This window comes from Enoplosus armatus, chromosome 22 (genome assembly GCF_043641665.1).
Source record: "Enoplosus armatus isolate fEnoArm2 chromosome 22, fEnoArm2.hap1, whole genome shotgun sequence".
Lineage (NCBI taxonomy): Eukaryota > Metazoa > Chordata > Actinopteri > Centrarchiformes > Enoplosidae > Enoplosus > Enoplosus armatus.
In genome coordinates this window covers 13,694,313-13,712,636 of record NC_092201.1, presented here as the reverse complement: position 1 = coordinate 13,712,636, position 18,324 = coordinate 13,694,313, and the positions used below count along the sequence as shown (strand labels likewise).

Sequence of the window (18,324 nt, the reverse complement as noted above, 5' to 3'; positions counted from 1 at the left end):
CAGTGATGAGAGGGCGCTCCCGGGCAAATTCCAGACGATGACTGCCTCCAGCTGCGTCGAAAGACTTTGATAAATCCACTTTCGATAACACATCCACCTCAAGAAGAAGCAGAAGGAGGTGCGGCGGGGCAAAGACAACTAGCCTACGCCCCCATTCATCAACATGCGCGAGTGAATCACTCTCCATAGATCTCAACAGTGAGGTTCCGGAAGTAAAATTCCATTTATATTCCGCGTCGAGGATTTTGATTATTAGCCATAATGTCGTAACCATACAAGGTCGACTTTACCACGAGCAATGAGTCTGTGGAGAGACGGTCCACGCTCCTGTAAAAGCCACAGTTCGTTTTAAGAAAAGAAGTTTTAGAAAGTGTAACAGAGACGTGTCTGACTGATCTGCCACATAGCCAGTCAATACCAGAATGGTCCCTAACCATCATTAAAAGGGATGCCACAGTGATGTGCATGGCATATTTGATGCTCAGGTAAGAGTGACAATAGACTACAGTATGACGTGCAAGTGAATAGATGCCCCCCCCCCCCCATTTCCCGCTTTGTTTTAAAGACATAATCCTGACATACAGGAATATCTCTGGGTTTATGTGATGATCTTTAGACTTCAATGTTCTTTTCCTCTCATGAATAAGCAGAGCAGATGCCCACCGACCCCTCCAGACCAACACTTATCAGCTGAGCAGCATTTCAAACGGCAACATGCAACTTTACGCATCTTCAAACTCAAGGCTGCGGCAAAGATGACATCTAGTGGCGGCTTTGGGAAGTTGCTGCTTGTTGTTGGCAAGCACCGAGTGTCACCGACCAAACAGATGAAAGCGAAGAATGAAGTGACGACCAGACGGATCGAATCAGGAACGACCTGATAATTAATCAATCGCTAATGAGTAGCTCCTGATCAACTCAAAATTGATGACTAGTAGGACTAGTAAAGTCCAAATAAAACTTTGATATAGTAGGAGTCCGAAATTTTACTTTCAGCAGTTGGAGAAAAGTGTTGTGAGCTTACGGAGGAAGAACAGCTTCCCTCTATGGAGACTCTGCAGCCTGCCTGGGTCATACATGACGATGTGGAACTGCAAGACGATCAATGGCAGAGATAAAGGAGAGTCATGTGTTAACCGTAGACGCAATGTGACCAAGCCTTAACAGGTGCGACATAACTAATCAAGGTCAGAAAGATGTCTGTACACCCCCACACAGTCCTCAGAGGTCGACTGAGGCGAAATACGCGAAAATGCCTGCGTGGATGCACCACAGGTGTGTAGGGCCTTACGTTTGATTTTATAGTTTTGTAAATCAGAATAATAATATAATATTTGTAATGCCACTTGAAGGTAAAATTGGTGGCTAAGTCACTGTCAATAACCTCAGACTATGTAATTAAGTAGGTGATGTTTGAATTGGTGGATTTCCCCCTTATAAGTCCCGAGCTTGTGTTATCGCGTACCGCCACAAGAGGTCGCTGTCCACCCTCAGTGTGGAGGTGCAGCGGCACGCAGCAGCAGCCCCGTCAGAGGAACTCCAGCAGCTCCGCTCCGTATATTTCCACTGACCCTCCCGTTTTAGGGATTCATTCATCTCAGTCAGAGCTGCTGCTCGGTCTGTCCGGACCGGATCAGTCCATCCATCCACCCGTGTGTCCACCCAGCTGTGTATCTCTCTCCTTCCATCCAGCGGTGCGCTGCGTCCGCATCTGCATCAGGGAAGGTCAGACGCATCCTTTTTGATCAGCGGACCTGACAACTTTTTCTTTTTTTCTTTCATTTAAATCCTCTTTTCCTGATCAGCGTTTCATCACCGGGAGATTATTACTGCGTTCAGCGGCCGCAGGTGAGTCTTTCTGCCGGTGTTTTCATGTGAGGTGCGTCCCCTCCGGAGACAGCACTGCAACACTGAGCTGTGGAAACGGTCGAACCTGTGGTCAGGCCAGGAGGTTGAAAATGTCAGAATGAAACCTTTAAAGGGAGGTCATGCACACACTGTCTGTTTCCTCTGAGATGGAGCTGTCTCTCGTGACGTACCAGCGGTATTTCTATGATATCTGGGGGACATTCTTCATGCGACTTTAAACTGACATTATCTTGCTTGATGTTCAGTTATGTTACATTCTACAGTGTCTCAGTAACCTTTGTCTTCTTTAAGATGAAAAGTACTGTGACATTTTAAGAGTTGGACAAATGTTTTCTAGTCTGTCATTTGGGCTGTTAAATGGGAACACACATTCAAGATAAAGCAGTGTTCACAAGAGTGTATCTCCAGTCCGATCTTCATCAATATGCACTTTTATCTTACTTTGCTGCTTCATCTCCCTCCACTGTCCCCTATTGGATTCGAGGACGTAATTGGCATTCATGAGCCGCTCAGAGTGTTGCATAATAGCCCACATCTCAATGGGATTTAGGGTCAGTCAGCACATCCTGCACGGGTGCTTGCCAAACTGGTAGTCCGGGGGACTCCCAGGGCTCCTGAAGAAGGTTGTGGTCGGGATGCCAGCGAAAATGAAGATGGGTTTGTTATCACTGTTGTTTCTTTGACTTGAAATCAGCGCAAGGGAACGAAGGCTAGAGAAGATTACAGAAAGTTAAACATCCTCTAAAACAACAAGTTACAGCAACCCTCAGCACACATGCGCATATCAAGATAAAGTGCATCTAGTACAAGTCTGAGGTACTTGTACTTCCCATTTCATGCTTCTTCAACTCCACTTACTAGTTATGTTGTAGATTGAGATTTTACATACAAACTATACAATCATCTTTAAAAATGAGATGCAGTTTTGTAGATAATTTTACTACTTTACTGTTATATAAATTTATCTCAACTTTCCACACAACTACATCATTATGTATGTACATAAATGCTGTTAACACAGTAATGCATATACAATGCCATACAATAACATAATAAATACTTCTACTTTTGATACTTTAAAAAGATACCCTGTGGAGTTTCCGAGCAATGTTTTCATGGGTGGGTCCCTACTTTGTTTGTGTCGTGGTGAGAAACACTATATGTAAATATAACTTTTACTTGTGTGTTCACAAGACCTCCACAGGGCACCTTTAACTACATTTTGTTGCAAATACTTTTGTTCTTTAATTTTAAATGGAGGACTTTTACTTGTAATGAAGTATATTTTACATTGTGGTATTTCTACAGTTACTTAAGGAAAGGATTTGAATACGTCTTCCACCTCGGATGACTCATAGAATAGCTTGTTTTCTTCCCTCCGACAGTGGAGAAAGACACAATCTTCTCAGGCAGGAGGTCCTTACCATGAAAGGTTTTGATCAAACAGGGCCAGAGGGGTCCAAAGTCTATCAGTATGAGGGCTATTTTTCTACTTTCAGTACTTTTACTTTGAGATGATTAAAATATAATTTGTTCCGTTTCCCTCCGGAGGCAGTGCACCAGTTCACTGTGTGTATTTTGATGAGAGGCCTGTGGTTTGCAGTCTTTCTATAGCCTGTGGTGCGGCAGGTCTCCTCCCATGGTTTGGACCTCAGAGGTCTGTAATCTCCCTGAACCACAGCACCACCACCCAGATTCATTTCTCAGGGTAAAAATGACACAAAACCCAGCTGGGCACACAGCGGGAAAAAAAGTACACGTGCCTGGTTTGACAGTTTGGATGGGGTCCCTGTAGAGCAGAGGTCCATCAGTAAAAAAAGAGAAATTGTAGATACTAGACAGAGGGTATTAGGTTCATTATTGGTCCATGCTCTGGAATTATGACCCGTGATTTCCTGTATTTCAGGATGGAAGGTAACAGTAACGGACAACAGTTTTAGCCACAGAAACACTTCAGCTTTGTAGACATTAAAGTAGTTCAACACGATGAAAACAAATCTAAAAGATACAGTGGAATCCATTTCATTCTGAACACAGATGCAGGCTGAATCCTTTTTGGTTTCATGTTTATATCGTAGTTGGTGCTGCACCCTTTGGCTTCAGTCTGAAAAGCAGTCTCAGCACCAGTGCTTTTACTTTGCCTGTCATGCACCAAGTTAGCTAGCTTCGGTTTGAAGGCTACTGTAGCAGTGGTTATTGAGTTTTGTCCTGGGGAGGTTTGTCTTGTGCTTCTTTTGTAACACTGTAGTTACTACTTTTGATTTGTGTTTATTGTAGCAATGTAGTTTGTACTAGTTGTTTTGAATGTGTCATTATGATGATATGAGTAGGTGTACATACAAATCCTTCTTGTGGATCAGACTGGTTGTTTTGAATTTTTATACAGTGACTCATTCTAATGTGCAGAGAGAAAGAGAGAGACAACTAGTCTACTCTGCAGCTCCTCTCAGCTCTACAGAGCATTTTAGCATCTCTCAGATCATTGTTTTGGTTTTACAGCCCATAATGTTACTGTTTTGGCTCAGTCTCAATGCTCTCATCAGCCCAGTTTCTAGCCACAGCAGGCAGCTGTTTTCAACGAAAAAGCTCTAAAGACCAGAGTTACAGTTAGCGACTAGCTTACGTTGCAGCTCTACAGTCGACTGAGAAGATCAAAATCAGCTTGATTGTGGTTTTAGAAGCAGTTGCGTAGAAACAAGAAACAACATGTAAATGCATGCCTCAGAGCTGTTGGTAGGTGTCGTTTTCAAGTTTGGTTAAACCCGTCATCTAGTGTCTATCTCTGTACTGGATGCAGTTGAGATAAAGGTGATAATGATCACCAGCGTTTCCTTGCATACTTTTTGTCTTGCATCTCTGTTGTAGCAACATATTTACCTTTAGAAGCATTTCCCTTTTCTTATAATATTCTTATAACAGTGTAGCTATTTGTTCTTTGGTTGATACTGCAGCTCTGTGGTGAGTGAGTTATTCTTGTCTTGGACCAGTCTTGTTGTCTTGGGTGTGTGTGCTGTAGCAGTGCAGTTGGCACATTTTATTGTAGTAAGTAGAACTTGCTCTCAGTCCTGAAGTAGAAAGTTCCAGATGTGTTGGGTTTAGCAGCCTCACTGACGCTGTTTATCCTGTGACTTCAGTACATGACTGAGGTGTGTGAGTGTATGAGAGAGAGAGAGAGTCAGGATGGTGGGTGGAGTGGGCGGAGGCCATAAATGGCAAAATGTGAAGAAGAATGGCCGTGTCGGTAAAGGGAGACACTGCTGTGTGTTCCTCTTCCTCCTCTCTTCACGGGTGTTTCCCTGCTGCGTGGGAGAGCGAGGGAACACTGCAGTGGTGTGCGTCTGCGAGATGTAAGGCAGATAGAAAGCAGGAACATTAAAGCGAGAAACCAGGACGGGAGACAGCGGAACAAAGTCCATACAAGCTGTTTATGTGGTTTGCTACAACTCCATTCATATTCTGTTTCCATTCTGCACAACATATTCCAACAAATGACTGAAGACATTCCCTCCACGATTTCTCTCCTATAGGGAGAGACCTCAACATTAAACCCTATCTTTCTGTTGTATTGCTATTGTGGTTTACCCTTGTGGCAAATTGGCAATGACTACATCTATGATGTGACCGTGATTCGGGCACCCACAGCTACATGTTTTGACCTGTCCGCAGCTAGAGATTATTGGATTTTGGGAAATCTGCTTATTCTTCCTTCTGGCCAAGAGTTAAATGAGAAGATAGATAAGATTCTCCTGTCTGTACGCTAAATATGAAGCTACAAGCAGCCGGTTAGCTTAGCTGAGCATAATGACTTGAAATGGAGAGAAGCAGCTACCCTTGCTCTGTTCATCTCTTTTGCTTAATCCAAACAAAAAAAATTGCATGTATGTAAAAAACAAACAACTAAACACTATGGTTGAGGTTTGGTTAGGTTTAGGCGCAAAGAAAAAAAAAAAAAAAATGGTGACGGTTTTCTTGGGAGAACAGTCTCCAAATGTGCGTGGCACAGTTATTACTCCTGATCCTTAGACAGCCTTAATCAAGGTGGCCCTGGAGAACTTAAAGATTACTGCTAATCATTTCCCGACAATTGATTCACCTCGGGTGGAAAAAAGATTGTATCACCGTCTCATAAATGCTCAAAACACCTCAAACTAAACTAGAAAGAGGGAACAAAGTGTTACTGTTATCACTGTTATTAGGGTTACATCATTACTACAATATCACACTCTGTTTTGATTAATAATGACAAGAACAATAATATTTAAAGACGCTGACGGCTGCCATGATGACCCTCGCTGAGAGAGAGACAGAGATGGATGATCGACCTCCACATGAGCCGCACCAAGTGGCACACAGCCGCACCATATATGGGCATGTGTGTGTTGGTAGAAAAGGGAAAAGGTTAGCTTAAACTAAGTATGTGTGCTTGTGTGTGTGTGTGTGTGTGTGTGTGTGTGTGTGTGTGTGCGTGCTGCAGTGGATGGGGAAGGAAAGCATTGGAAGTTTGCCACTTCATAACTTTAACCAGTGTGAAGCTGGCTAACATGTTTCTGGCACTGACACATGAACACATTTTTCAGCTTTTATTTATCCAGACAGGGTGTACAGAACGTCTGTTTTCAGTTTTCTCCCATTTTTCTCGCTAGATCTCATTTCCACGATTAACAGAGGGATGAGTGAAGAGATTCTTTCGTGTGGTGTAATTTTCATAACAGCCACCGATGATAGATCATCTCACAAACATGACTGACGCACTTCAGCTGGCGATATATTGGTGCCAGAAATGTTTGGAAGCAGGTTTTCTGTCACCTTTGATCACCTGGTGTTTCATTATAGTGTGTAACACAATACAAAGGCAGAATCTGTATCTTGCCAGAACACAATAGCACGAGCATTTAATATCTCCAAAAGGCAAATCTCACCTGGAGACCATAACATGCAAATTGACAGACTGAAGCTTGCTGACGTTAGGGGGTAGTTGCAGGGCATAACTACTGTAGCTCGCGATCTAACCGCTAACCCGCTAGTCAGCATGTAACTCCCCGTGAAACCATTGTTTTTACATTTCTGTTTTTGTGCAGATTAAACAAACAAGTCATAGCCTTATTTACAGACACTGGAGTCTTGTCGTCAACGTGAGGTTGCTACAGAAACAATGGCGACACCAGCAAGTGACGGCACCGGGCCAAGAAGTTTTTACACTGTGGTTTTTATATGGATAAAACAAATGAGATTCAACATCTTAATTAGTGAGCTTTAGAGGTGCTGGTAGGCGGATTTTGTTACAGAGCCAGGCTCGTTTCAGGTTTCCCACGGTTTTCAGTCTTTATGCAAAGCTAAGCAGCGTAGCTTAGCCATGGGCTAGCCACTTCTCTGCAACACATACAAATGAATATGAAAGGGTTGTATTTTCCACTTGCAGGAAGCAAAGTGTGTTTTTGTTTGAATTTTAAATAAGAGTCAATGACATTCGACGCTTTGACTTGTGGTTTTCACTGTCAACAGAGGTGATGACATGTGTCTATACTGCTGTATTCTAGTCAGGATTTTCTGTTGTGAGACAGCAGCACAGTACAGCGTCTGAGGAAAACACAAGTGTTCTTCTGCAGTTTCACGACACCGCTGCATACATTTAACCAAAATACAAGCCTCAGCCTCGTGTGTCTGTTGTTGCATTATCTTCAGTCAGCATTGCTTTCAATTAGATTCTAGCTGTTTGCTTGGTTTTGGTTAAAAGTTGGAAGTGCAGTCAGGAGAAAAACAGAGTGTGTTTGAGGCAGAAGTTAAGAATCAATTACCTGGTGAGATAACTTCACAGTGGGTTGTTTTCTCATCAAACAGACCTGTGCTTGGTTGTTTTAACGGGCTGCAGTTGTGTTTTCCTTTTGAACAGGACTTCAGCTCTGTGTGTGCTTTATTCCAGGCTCCCCCGGCTCTCTCCGTCTTCTGCTCTTTTATTTTCTTCATCTCTCACACACCTGCAGGAAAAAAATCCCAGTTAAGGAGGAGGCCTTATTGATTTGTGATCTTTGTAGGTCTTCTCTCTTGTGGAGGGAAGTCAGCTGCAGTCATCTTCAGCTGATCAAATATCTGTAGCCAGCAGACAGCAGCAGCAAGCACACAGCGTGCCTTTCATCTGCAGCGCTTCATTTGATGGACATGCTGAGTCTTTCAAACTGCAGCACCGTTTGCACATGACTAACGCAGTGTGGGTGCCTTTACTAAAGTAAAAGAAGTAGATCTTTTTTTCTGTGGTTTTCACACACCAGACTGTATTCCTCTGTATCACATTACTCTTCCCATGTAGAAATGCACTACAAGTCATGTTACTTTAGGGCTGAAATCACTATAAAAAATATTAGTAAGAATATACTTTTCTGATATCAGATAACCACAGCGAGTATTACAGGTACTATTGTCAAACTTAAATAGGGATATCATTTTATTTTGTGTTCTACATATAATACATACATACACGTGTTTGAGGTGATGCATATTCATACTGGTGAGACTCTGCAACTGAGACAATTCATTTGATTGGCCGCCTCAGTCTCCTTACCGATACTGTCTTGTATGAACAGTGTACTCATTGTGTTCCAGCATTGCAATGGTGCCTCTCATTTAACAAAAAAAAAAAATCGGTTGGCTACACCAACATGTGCTTGTGTCCAGCTTCAGCCAAATGAGTTACGTTTTATTTTGTCAATATCACGAGGAAACGCTCATACTCAACATATCTGCAAAATATGTCACTGTCCGCAGAGACTTGAAGTATGGGACAGAACGTATTTGCTTACATTTAACCGGAACCTTGATTCTCCCTAAGCCTTAACCAAAGTGCTTTTGCTGCCTAAACCTAACCATATGTTGATGTCAATCCCGGTCTCTGGTGTCAAAGTCCTGCACTTTTTATGCCCCACCTCCTAGGTGGAAGAAACATCCTCTGCTGAGCTAAAAGCCAAAATATCACCAGCAAAAAAGGAAAATGTAGCATTCAAAATCATATGAAAGTAAAACAATTATGTTGTCAGCGTTGAAATGCACTTTAGCGTCAAAATTACAAACGCATTGTAACATCTAAACTTGTTTATACTATTTCCTTCAGACACTGCTTCCTCCTGTGTGGACGAGAGGATGGATGGCTGACCTTGGAGCTCACTGATTGGTTTGCTGATCTTCGCTGGCCGCAGCTGCTGTCATGGCCAAAAGCCCGGAGGTGAAGCTAGCCGTCTTCGGCAGAGCGGGGGTGGGCAAATCAGGTAAACTGTGTTTGTATTTATCACACGCAGGTTCTCACATAGACTTCTCTCAATCTTTGGCTTGAGAAAGTTTGTGTAGGTCATAATTGAGTGTCTCTTTCCAAAAAGTTGTCTTTGACTGGAAACACGCTGATTTGACAGATTTGTACTCTTTATTTTAGTGCTTAAATGATTTTAAATCCATTTCCAGGTAACATTTAAAAGGCTTAAAGTTGGCTGCTGGATATCTGCAGGTTTCCTGGAGTGTGTTTTACCTCTTTCTGCCTCATTTATGTTGACCTCTGCTTTCTAATGTTTTCCTCCATCATCCTGTCTGTGTTTTTATACTCGCCATAAATTCTCCTCTAACTCAGTTTGTTTGCATAGTCAACATTACAGAAGGAGGTAGTTTTTGGTCTGGCTTGAATACCTTCCCTCCCACAGATAAGTTAGCTGAGTCATTATCATTTGGTTTCAGCATTCCTCTATAAGCTGCTGCAGCTCGGCCTCGGCTCGTGCCCTGTATGTTTTCTCCAGTAGCGAACACAATAACACAGACCATATGTTTCCTGCCGGCTGCAAATCAAGACAGACTGCTTCTGCGTAGCAATCAGCTGTTGGAAAACATGCTTGGGGATCTCTTCCATGTTGAAGGAGGCCATTAAAATGCCTGAGGTCGTCAACTCAAGTACTGTACTGAAAGGTATAATGACTGAGGAGTTCATAACCTTCAGCTGAAAGAGTACGGTTGTAAAACATGGCAGTGAGGCTGACGGCGTCTTGTTCCGGAAACCTTGAAGCTCCAATCTGCAACTTCTTTCCTCAAACTAAGAAGCGTGCTGCAAATCCTGCCTATCTCCTTCTCACGTATTGAAGTTCGCTCCCCCAAAACCTGCCAATCACCTTGATGAGTTGTCATCTGCTCTGATCTTTCACTACTGCTGTCATTCACACACTACAGCTGATGCTGATGGCAGTGTCTTTAGTTTGGAAGTATTTGGCCATAAACCAAAGTAATGGCGCAAAATAAAAAGTCAGGGGATCACCAAGTAGGCTTCATCCTCTGTGGACCATGAATGTCTGTACAAAATGTCAGGATAACCTATTCATTAGTTGACATATTTCAGTCTGGACCGGCCGACCGACTGACGTTTCCTTCCCAGAAGCCATGCTGATAGTATGACAAAAATATAACCTTTTACTTATACTATACCACCGAGGCCACAAATTGGGCTAAGGCTGATAGAGAGGGTCGAACTCATGTCCTTATCTCCTGACCTGATGTCTGGGCTGAAGGCAGTCGTGTAGAAGAACAGAGAAAATGAGCCTCAAGTCAAACGAGGATGTTGATGAATTCTAGTTTTTAACCTACTTGTGGTCTAGCTCTGGTGATAAACTTGTTATTTGCTTGCTGGAAAACGTCAATACCATCTGCCTCTCTTTCACGTGGACAATTGATTCACGCGGGTCTGCAGTTGCCTGATCCTCTTCCGTCAGCCGCATGCTGCCCTTTGCTCTTTTTAATGCACAAAACAGACACACAGCAGGATAGTAGTCATTGTTGTCACATCTGAAGCTACATGTAGCCCCGGTGATCCCTTCAACAATGAACGGCTCTCATCTAAACATAGCCCTTTAGTGGAAGCCCACAGATGCTAATGAATCAGCCTTCTCCTCAATGGGCAAACATCGGGACTCTGTCATATTGAGCATGAAGTGGGAGTGTGTTTTACCACCAGAAAGGAAAAAATAAACACTGATGTTTAACAGATTCTACAGGTTGTTTTGAACTTTCTGTGTGTGCTGGAGTGAGCACTCCTTTGTATTTCATCAATATCTATTTACTGTACTTTCATTTCAGCTCAAGAAGTTATATGCCTTGTATCGAAGCATATAGAGAGACCAAAGTTCAACCTCCCACCAGTCTACCAAGCTAAAGTGTCCCTGAGCAAGACATTCAATTCCTGCTAGTTCGCTATCTGACCTCCTCATGTAGGAGGTGTTAGATAAAATGTAACGAGACTTTGCTCATTGTATATCTAACAGAACTAGATAGTGCTGAGAGGATTAGTCAATTAATCAGTTAGCCAAAGTTAATCAACAACAGTGGTGATAACCGAATCAATTAAAACAATGCTGCTTCCAGCTACTCAAGTATGAGTTCCCTATTTTGTACAACTGTAAATGAAACAGCTTTGGGTTTTAGAGTGCTGGTCGGACAAAACAAACAATTTGGAGGCATCCCCTTGGGCTCGGGAAACTTTTGATGGGCAGTTCTAACTATTCTCTGTAACATTTTAGAGACGAAACAATTAATAAAACATGATGAGAAGAGTCTACAGCCATGCCAGCTCTGCGATGAGCTGAGTCAGCATGCCAATATGTTCACAACGACAACACGCTGACGTTTAGCAGGCATAATGTTTATCACGTTATCTTAATTTGAGAGTGTTAGCATGCTAACATTTGCTAATTAGCACTAAACATACAGCCCAGGCTGATGGAAAGTCATAAACAAAAATATTGGACAAAACATCAACGGATAAAATACATAACACTGAACACGGGAAAATGTTGGCCAGATCTCTGTTAACTTGGCAGCTTCATTATGGCACTATCAGTATTTATCTTGACCGACCCTTATCAGTGAAACCTATCACCATCCGTATAATAAAACACACACATACCAATTTGTGATTAGCAAGACTCCATTCACCTTGGAAAAGAAAATCATGTTCTTCATCCCCCAGTGTTTCCATCTTGACGTTGAACTGCAGTATGTGTGCCTGCGAGTTAGTGTTCATGTGATGCTAATGTTCCTTATTTTAGTTTGACTTGTGTATATAAAGCAGAGTATTTGTGTTTTGGTAATGACCATTTACATCCACAAGCTGTTTGTTCCCCCGCTGGGTGGAAAAAATGTGTTCCTAATAAGTGGGAGCAGACCTGCTGGGTGTCTTGGCGTCATTGGGGTTTTGCTGGGCCCTTTGGACCTGGACTCCTACAGAGCAATCCAGCCCTAATAAAGAGTAGAGTGTATTAACTTAACAGTTCTGGCACTTTGCAGCCTTTTGGTTTATTGACCCAGCAGAGGGAAACTGGGGTTAGGAAATAAGATAAATTTGTCCAATTACTGTACCTCCAACTTGGCCTACACACACACACACACACACACACACACAAAGAGTTGATCCCATTGATTCCCTATTTCTGTGATACTTTTGTTTGATTATATCATTGATGCATATAATAGAGTAGTTTGTGCTGTACTGCAGAGATCCAGACTCAATATCTGAGCTTGGAGCCACTCTTTACCGATAAGTGTTCTGCCTGATTTCACCAGAGTCTTTCTGACATTATTCTTGCAGAAAATACAATTTTGATAATGGTGATTGTCTAGTTCAAAACCAAGCTTGCATAAAACATTTATGAAACCTGGTAGATAAGGTAAATGTACTGTAATTAAAGATGATCTTGCAGACATGAGGCTGGCATGGATCATACTGAAACAAAACAGCATGTTGTTGAATTTAAAGCTGCACTGATCAATATTTTTATTTCAGAAATACATCAAATGACGAACCTACAGAGGATTATAGGCTGACTCTGCAGCCCTCCTCAGCTCTACAGAGTGTTTTAGCATCTTTCAGCTCATTCATTGGTTTTATGGCCTGCAACATCACTGTTTTGGTTCGTGCTCTCATCAACTTTATTTTGGCAACAGGCCACTGTTTCACAAAAAAGCTCAGACAGCCTACTGCACACTACCTGTAGAGACACGACTCCAACTGAATGCTAATGTTGCTCCGTGTTGACTGGGTGTGCAAATAGGCAACTGCTGGCTAACATGTTCACCATATTAAAGACACCCAGTTTCCTTGTAAATAAACAAAGCTGTGTTTACATTTAATGTTACTCACCAAAAGGCATTGTGTGTATCCTATTTGCAAGGCTGATATTTAGAATATTTCAATTTTGTATTGTTTACATTCATGTTTTCTTGGCTTGCAGTGTTCAACTTCCTCGTCTTTGTTAGCGCATTGTCGCATTTCTTTGTGTGTTCCTGTTGCTACCTGACGATCAGCAGTGTATTACATCACTAGTGTACAAAACTGGAACCCACTCTTATTAACTTTGCTCCATAGCGCTGCTAGTGGTCAAAAAGTCCACAATGTACCTTTAACGTTATAAGATGATTATATTCAAATCTTGTGCTTACAGCTTGTTGTGCTGCCCCCAAGTTGTTAAGTCAATTAAGGCCAAATTAAAGTAAAAAGCAAAGCTGAGATCCTGAGAAGCTGAACCCAAAATATAGTGGTTGTGTACTTTCAGTTATAATTTGACAGTACAAATAATAAAAACGTACAGAAAATCACTACCTGACTTTCATCAGGCTCTTTATTGCTGTGAAAACACTGGGCACACATACAGCTAAGAGTGTGCTTTGAAAGATGGCTGGATGCTCTTTTGGGAAATCAACTTTATGGGGTGCGAAGCGCTGGCTTGTAAAACATCTCATTGCTCCCCAAACATTCCTCCTCCCCCTCAGCCTGTCTGATGGCCAGAAAGCAGAACAATAACAAAGGAGCAGGCCAACATGTGTCTGCCTCAGAAATACTACTGTTTACCACCTCCAACGCCAGGACAGGACCATGAATCAGCCTAATGTACGTGTGGTTCTGGAGCACGATGTGAACAGTCATTCAGAGGACAGACGAGACGAAGCCACAAAAACACAACACTAGACAGACTGACAGCTGCTGTGTTGGACTGAGAAGGGATGCTAAAATTCATGTTTTTTTTTTATATAGTTTAGCCACCATATTTGGTGTTGAAGAACAGCCGGCTTAATAATAATAATAGCAAGATCAAACTATAAATGCAAAAGTAAAATATACAAGTAAACTTAGTTATGCGGCATATTTCCCTACATTCATAACTTCAATACCACTGACACTCACTAATCACATACAGGACAGGACATTATTTTGGGAGGGATGGGCCTTCAACAAATGGTGACCAGACTTTGGACTGTGTAGTTGTGTAATCATGGCAAAATGCAGTCCTTTATTTATATTTATTTAAGATATTTATCTTATCTTATTTTTATTTTTTATTCATGTTTTACCTTTTATATTCTACTTATTTGTTAGCACCTTCAGACCACGGCAAATTCCTTGTAATGTATGTTACTTGGCAATAAACAGTTTCTGATTCTGATTCTGTGCTCAAGTGTTCGCTTGAAAACAGCAGTATTGGGACCAACTTCTGTTGGTGAAAATGCCTCAAAAATTCCCTCCCAATATCTGTTCAATGACCAAAGATGACCTAAGATGGTGGGCTGAGGGGACATGTTGGACATTCAGGACTAATGTTGGGGTAGATTTTGGTCAAGCTTGTCATTCAAATAGTGTAGATGTTTAAATATCTTAAATTGTAAAAAATTATATTATGGCCCTCAAATTCCATTTAATGTAACACAGTCTATGAAGAGAACAATGTGCAAGATAACAGCATGTCTCTAAATGATTTTGACAATATTACATTGTGAGCTCATGATAACGACTTTGAAATAGGCTTCCTGCTGAAAGATGGCACGTCCAACCTTTTACTCTCAAATCAATCAGTGTTGCAGTGACCATGCTGCTTCCCAAATCAACTCCCTGTGATGCCTGCTGGAGGAAATGAATGTCCGGGAAAGTAATTAAATAACATCCATCAGGCTTTCTGCGCTTGGCTCCTCACTCTGCTCCTCCCAGCAATTAACAGGATGCAGAGGCACGGGGACAGTAGCTCATCCCACTGCTCGGGTTTCCAGGCACATCTTTGGCCTTTGACAGCTGAGAGAGCCAGCAGCTGTGAAGTCGGCCGGCTGTTTGACTCCCCAGATTACATTGTGCGTGCCGGACCCAGTGAGCAGCCATAGGGCGTGACTCGTCGAATGCACAAGGGCTCTAATCAGCGTGTCGGATGTAGATTTTAGTCTTTTAGATACGAAATCTGAAAAGGTTCACAAGCGGCTTTCAGAGCGACTGGAGTGATGTGAATGTGTCTGCTGTACAGGATGTTAAGTGACTTCAGTGTCCAGGTAAAGTGTCCAGGTAAAGTGTCCAGGTAAAGTGTCCAGTAGGGGGTGGGTGCGTTAATGTAACGCAGGGGGGACAGGGGTGATGTACGTTAATATAACGTACAACTAGTGTTTGTGTTCGGGGGGGGGGGTCAATGTAAGTTCGTCAGGTTGACTGCAGAGGGGAAGAAACTGTTTTTGTGGCGGGAGGTTTTGGTCCCGATGGACCGCAGCCTCCTGCCAGAGGGGAGGGGGTCAAACAGATGGTGTCCGGGGTGGGAGGGGTCGGCAGCGATCTTCCCTGCTCTCCTCAGGGTCCTGGAGGAGTACAGGTCCTGAAGAGATGGGAGGTTGCAGCCGATCACCCTCTCTGCAGAGCGGATGATACGCTGCAGTCTGTGTCTGTCCTTGGTGGAGGCAGCAGCGTACCAGACGGTGATGGAGGAGGTGAGGTTGGACTCTGTGATGGCAGTGTAGAAGTGAACCAGCATGTGAACCAGACTTTTATGTACTTGTGTGTTACATGAGACTTTACCAAACTTAAAAGGCTTCATTCTTTTAATTTATGCTTATTTGTTCAGTTTGTGCTCAGATTTCAGTTCAGACTGAGATGGGGAAAGAAAAATGCTTCGGTGAAATATTTTCAGGATGGGAAATAAATTTGTACGGATTAGTAAAGACAGGAACCTGCTGAAGTGAGTCAAAGAAGTTGTAAATTGTTAATTCCTCACACAAGTGTTCACAGAGTGTTATCCAAGCTGCCTGTAATACAAACAACTGCCACCGAGAAAGAAATGTTGACATCAACTTCAGTGTTTATGAGCCTTGGATGGCATTTACATTAAAAGGTGCTCTGATCCATTGTTTTCCATTAACAATGGACTATGTGATGTAATGTGAAATGGGCTGCTTGTAGTGGTGAACCCACAGAGAATTATTATCCAACTCTGTAGTTAGCCTGAACTCAGCATCTTTAGGCTCAATATTTTGGTTTTGCAGCTCCCACCTTTTATATTTTGGTTCAGTCTCACTGCTCTCAGCAACTTTGCTTCTAGCCTCAGCAGGCAACTGTTTCCAGAGAAAAAGCTCTGATAAACCCACCCAGCACAAATACAAGACATTAAAAGGCTAGCTGGTGAACACAGCGGAGCATTTAGCCAGATATTTTGAGTTGTGATGTAGAGCAAAAATAGAGTCAATATTGGACTTTCACGTTCACCAGGTGGACACAAAGACGATTTCACATGGATGCTAATGTTGCTGTGTGTATCTGCTAGGCGTGTAAACAATCAACATTTTGTGAACATACGTCAGAGTTCCTGGTGAGTTCTGTTTACTCTGTTCTCCAGTCTCTCTTTTGTCTCTGTACATTTATGAAGTTCATAAAGGCCAAAGTGAGAATTTTCAAGTTAAAACATTTTCAACCTGTGTATTTTCAACATTTTGTCAATGTCAAGTCTTGTTTCTTTACTGAATATTTACGGTTTCTGAGACAGAGCAGCTACGACCTGTGAACAAATCTTTTAATGCCACATACAACAATACGTAGTCTAAGTCTAAGTCCTACTAAGGAGTGGCACTTTTTAAACAGAAGGTAGACGCAGTCAGTCCCTCCACAGCCTAACAGCTCTGAGGCTTCATTAAACTGTCAGAGAACCTGAATTCCCTCGGCGTGCCCGCACTCTGCTCGTCTTCCTCCTTCTTCCTCCTTCTTCCTCCACTGTCGAACGCATTATCTGCTGCCCGGAGCTTCCTTTTCTCCTCAGAAAAGAACAGAGTGTCTGCCATTCACCTTATCTATTTGAGCTCTCTGAAGGCCATCTGCCTGTTCCAGTGTACAAACCTCCCCCTAGTGTTTCAATTCACCAATTCACTTTGTCGCTCTGCACACAAACATTTAGCAAAAGACAGGATTTATTTCTGGAGTGAAGTTCCAGGTAGCCAATGTTCTGTGCCTCTAGCCAGTATAAATATCAGCAAATGAATCCGTCTTCCCCTGACACACACAAAGATGTGAGTAATAGACCCATAAAGGGAAATGACTGTATCACAGGAAGGTGGGCTTCTCAAGTGGTCATGCTTATTTCTACTGTTGAATTATTTTTAGAGCACACCTCCAACGGTTCTCAGCCTCCACATATTGTCCGTTCTCCACCCGTGTGCTCTGCCGCTGTCCTCAGGCCAGCGTGTGAGTCATCGCTGGTTATTTCCCTCCTTGCTTTTAACAACCTTACTCTCTGGAGATTAGAAGCGCTTTTAAAATTTCATGGTAGCTCCATTAAGTATTTCCTTTTTTTGCTTCTGAAGGTGCGTTATCAGCTGAGGTTCAGGCTAATGTTAAATGTTCAGGGCCACTTTCAGCGATATTTCATTCATTCAACACTGTTCCCTCCCACTTAAGTTATGTAACACTTTCTGCTTTCCTGTTAATCATCTCCAAACGTTCATTTAAAGCTTTACTCTGCATACATTCATTCATGTCTTCTGGAAGGCATTAGAAGATTAAGAGACAAAAGAATTGTTTAGTTTACCACAAGCACAGCTAACAAAACGTTTTGATCAGATTTTAACAATGGCTAGCAGGTATCATAGAAAGGATAAAAACCAGTAGGAAAATGCTATTATCTAAGCCCATATTTGACTTCTATGAATACAACACAATTGACAATGATGATTGATGTCCACAGTGAAAAGTTTCCTTTTAAACTGTAGCTGCAGTGTGGACAAAGCCATTGTATAAAAGTTATAATACCCAGGTTGACAGTCTTCATGGTGAAAATAGGTATTCCCCTTTTTTCCGAGCTGCTCCTTGTACACAGTGCTTTGCCTTTATATATGTAATCACAGTGCAGATCGCTCACTAAGGTGTGGTTGCCCTCATCTGCCTCACATACAGCTCTTGATGAATAGCGCCTGGTGCTATTGTTAGAGGCTAAATTAAAGGGATGAATGTGATGTTAGAATCCTCACGCCCTTCCCATTTTAACTCCACAACTGCGAGCTTCTGTCCTTTTGCATCTTCAGAGATGTGAAATCAAAGCCTCTCTGGTGTCCCATTTTACAGAGCCGCAGGGCCCTGAGGAGAATGACTGCCTCTCTCTCTGCCATTGTGTGTCCATGGAGCTCGTCCAAAATGGAGCGGAGGGGAGTTCG

General features: G+C 42.5%; 1 protein-coding gene across 1 annotated transcript in view; it reads left to right on the top strand.

Annotated features, from left to right (window-relative positions):
• Nucleotides 1-1,608: 1,608 nt before the first annotated feature.
• Nucleotides 1,609-18,324, top strand: part of rerg (RAS-like, estrogen-regulated, growth inhibitor) — a 35,045-nt gene continuing 18,329 nt past the window's right edge. Inside the window, exons 1-2 of the mRNA XM_070929003.1 lie at nt 1,609-1,848; nt 8,972-9,125. Of these exons, the coding sequence (XP_070785104.1) occupies nt 9,065-9,125 (61 nt within the window). The 5' untranslated portion in view covers nt 1,609-1,848; nt 8,972-9,064. The remainder of the gene's footprint in view (nt 1,849-8,971; nt 9,126-18,324) is intronic.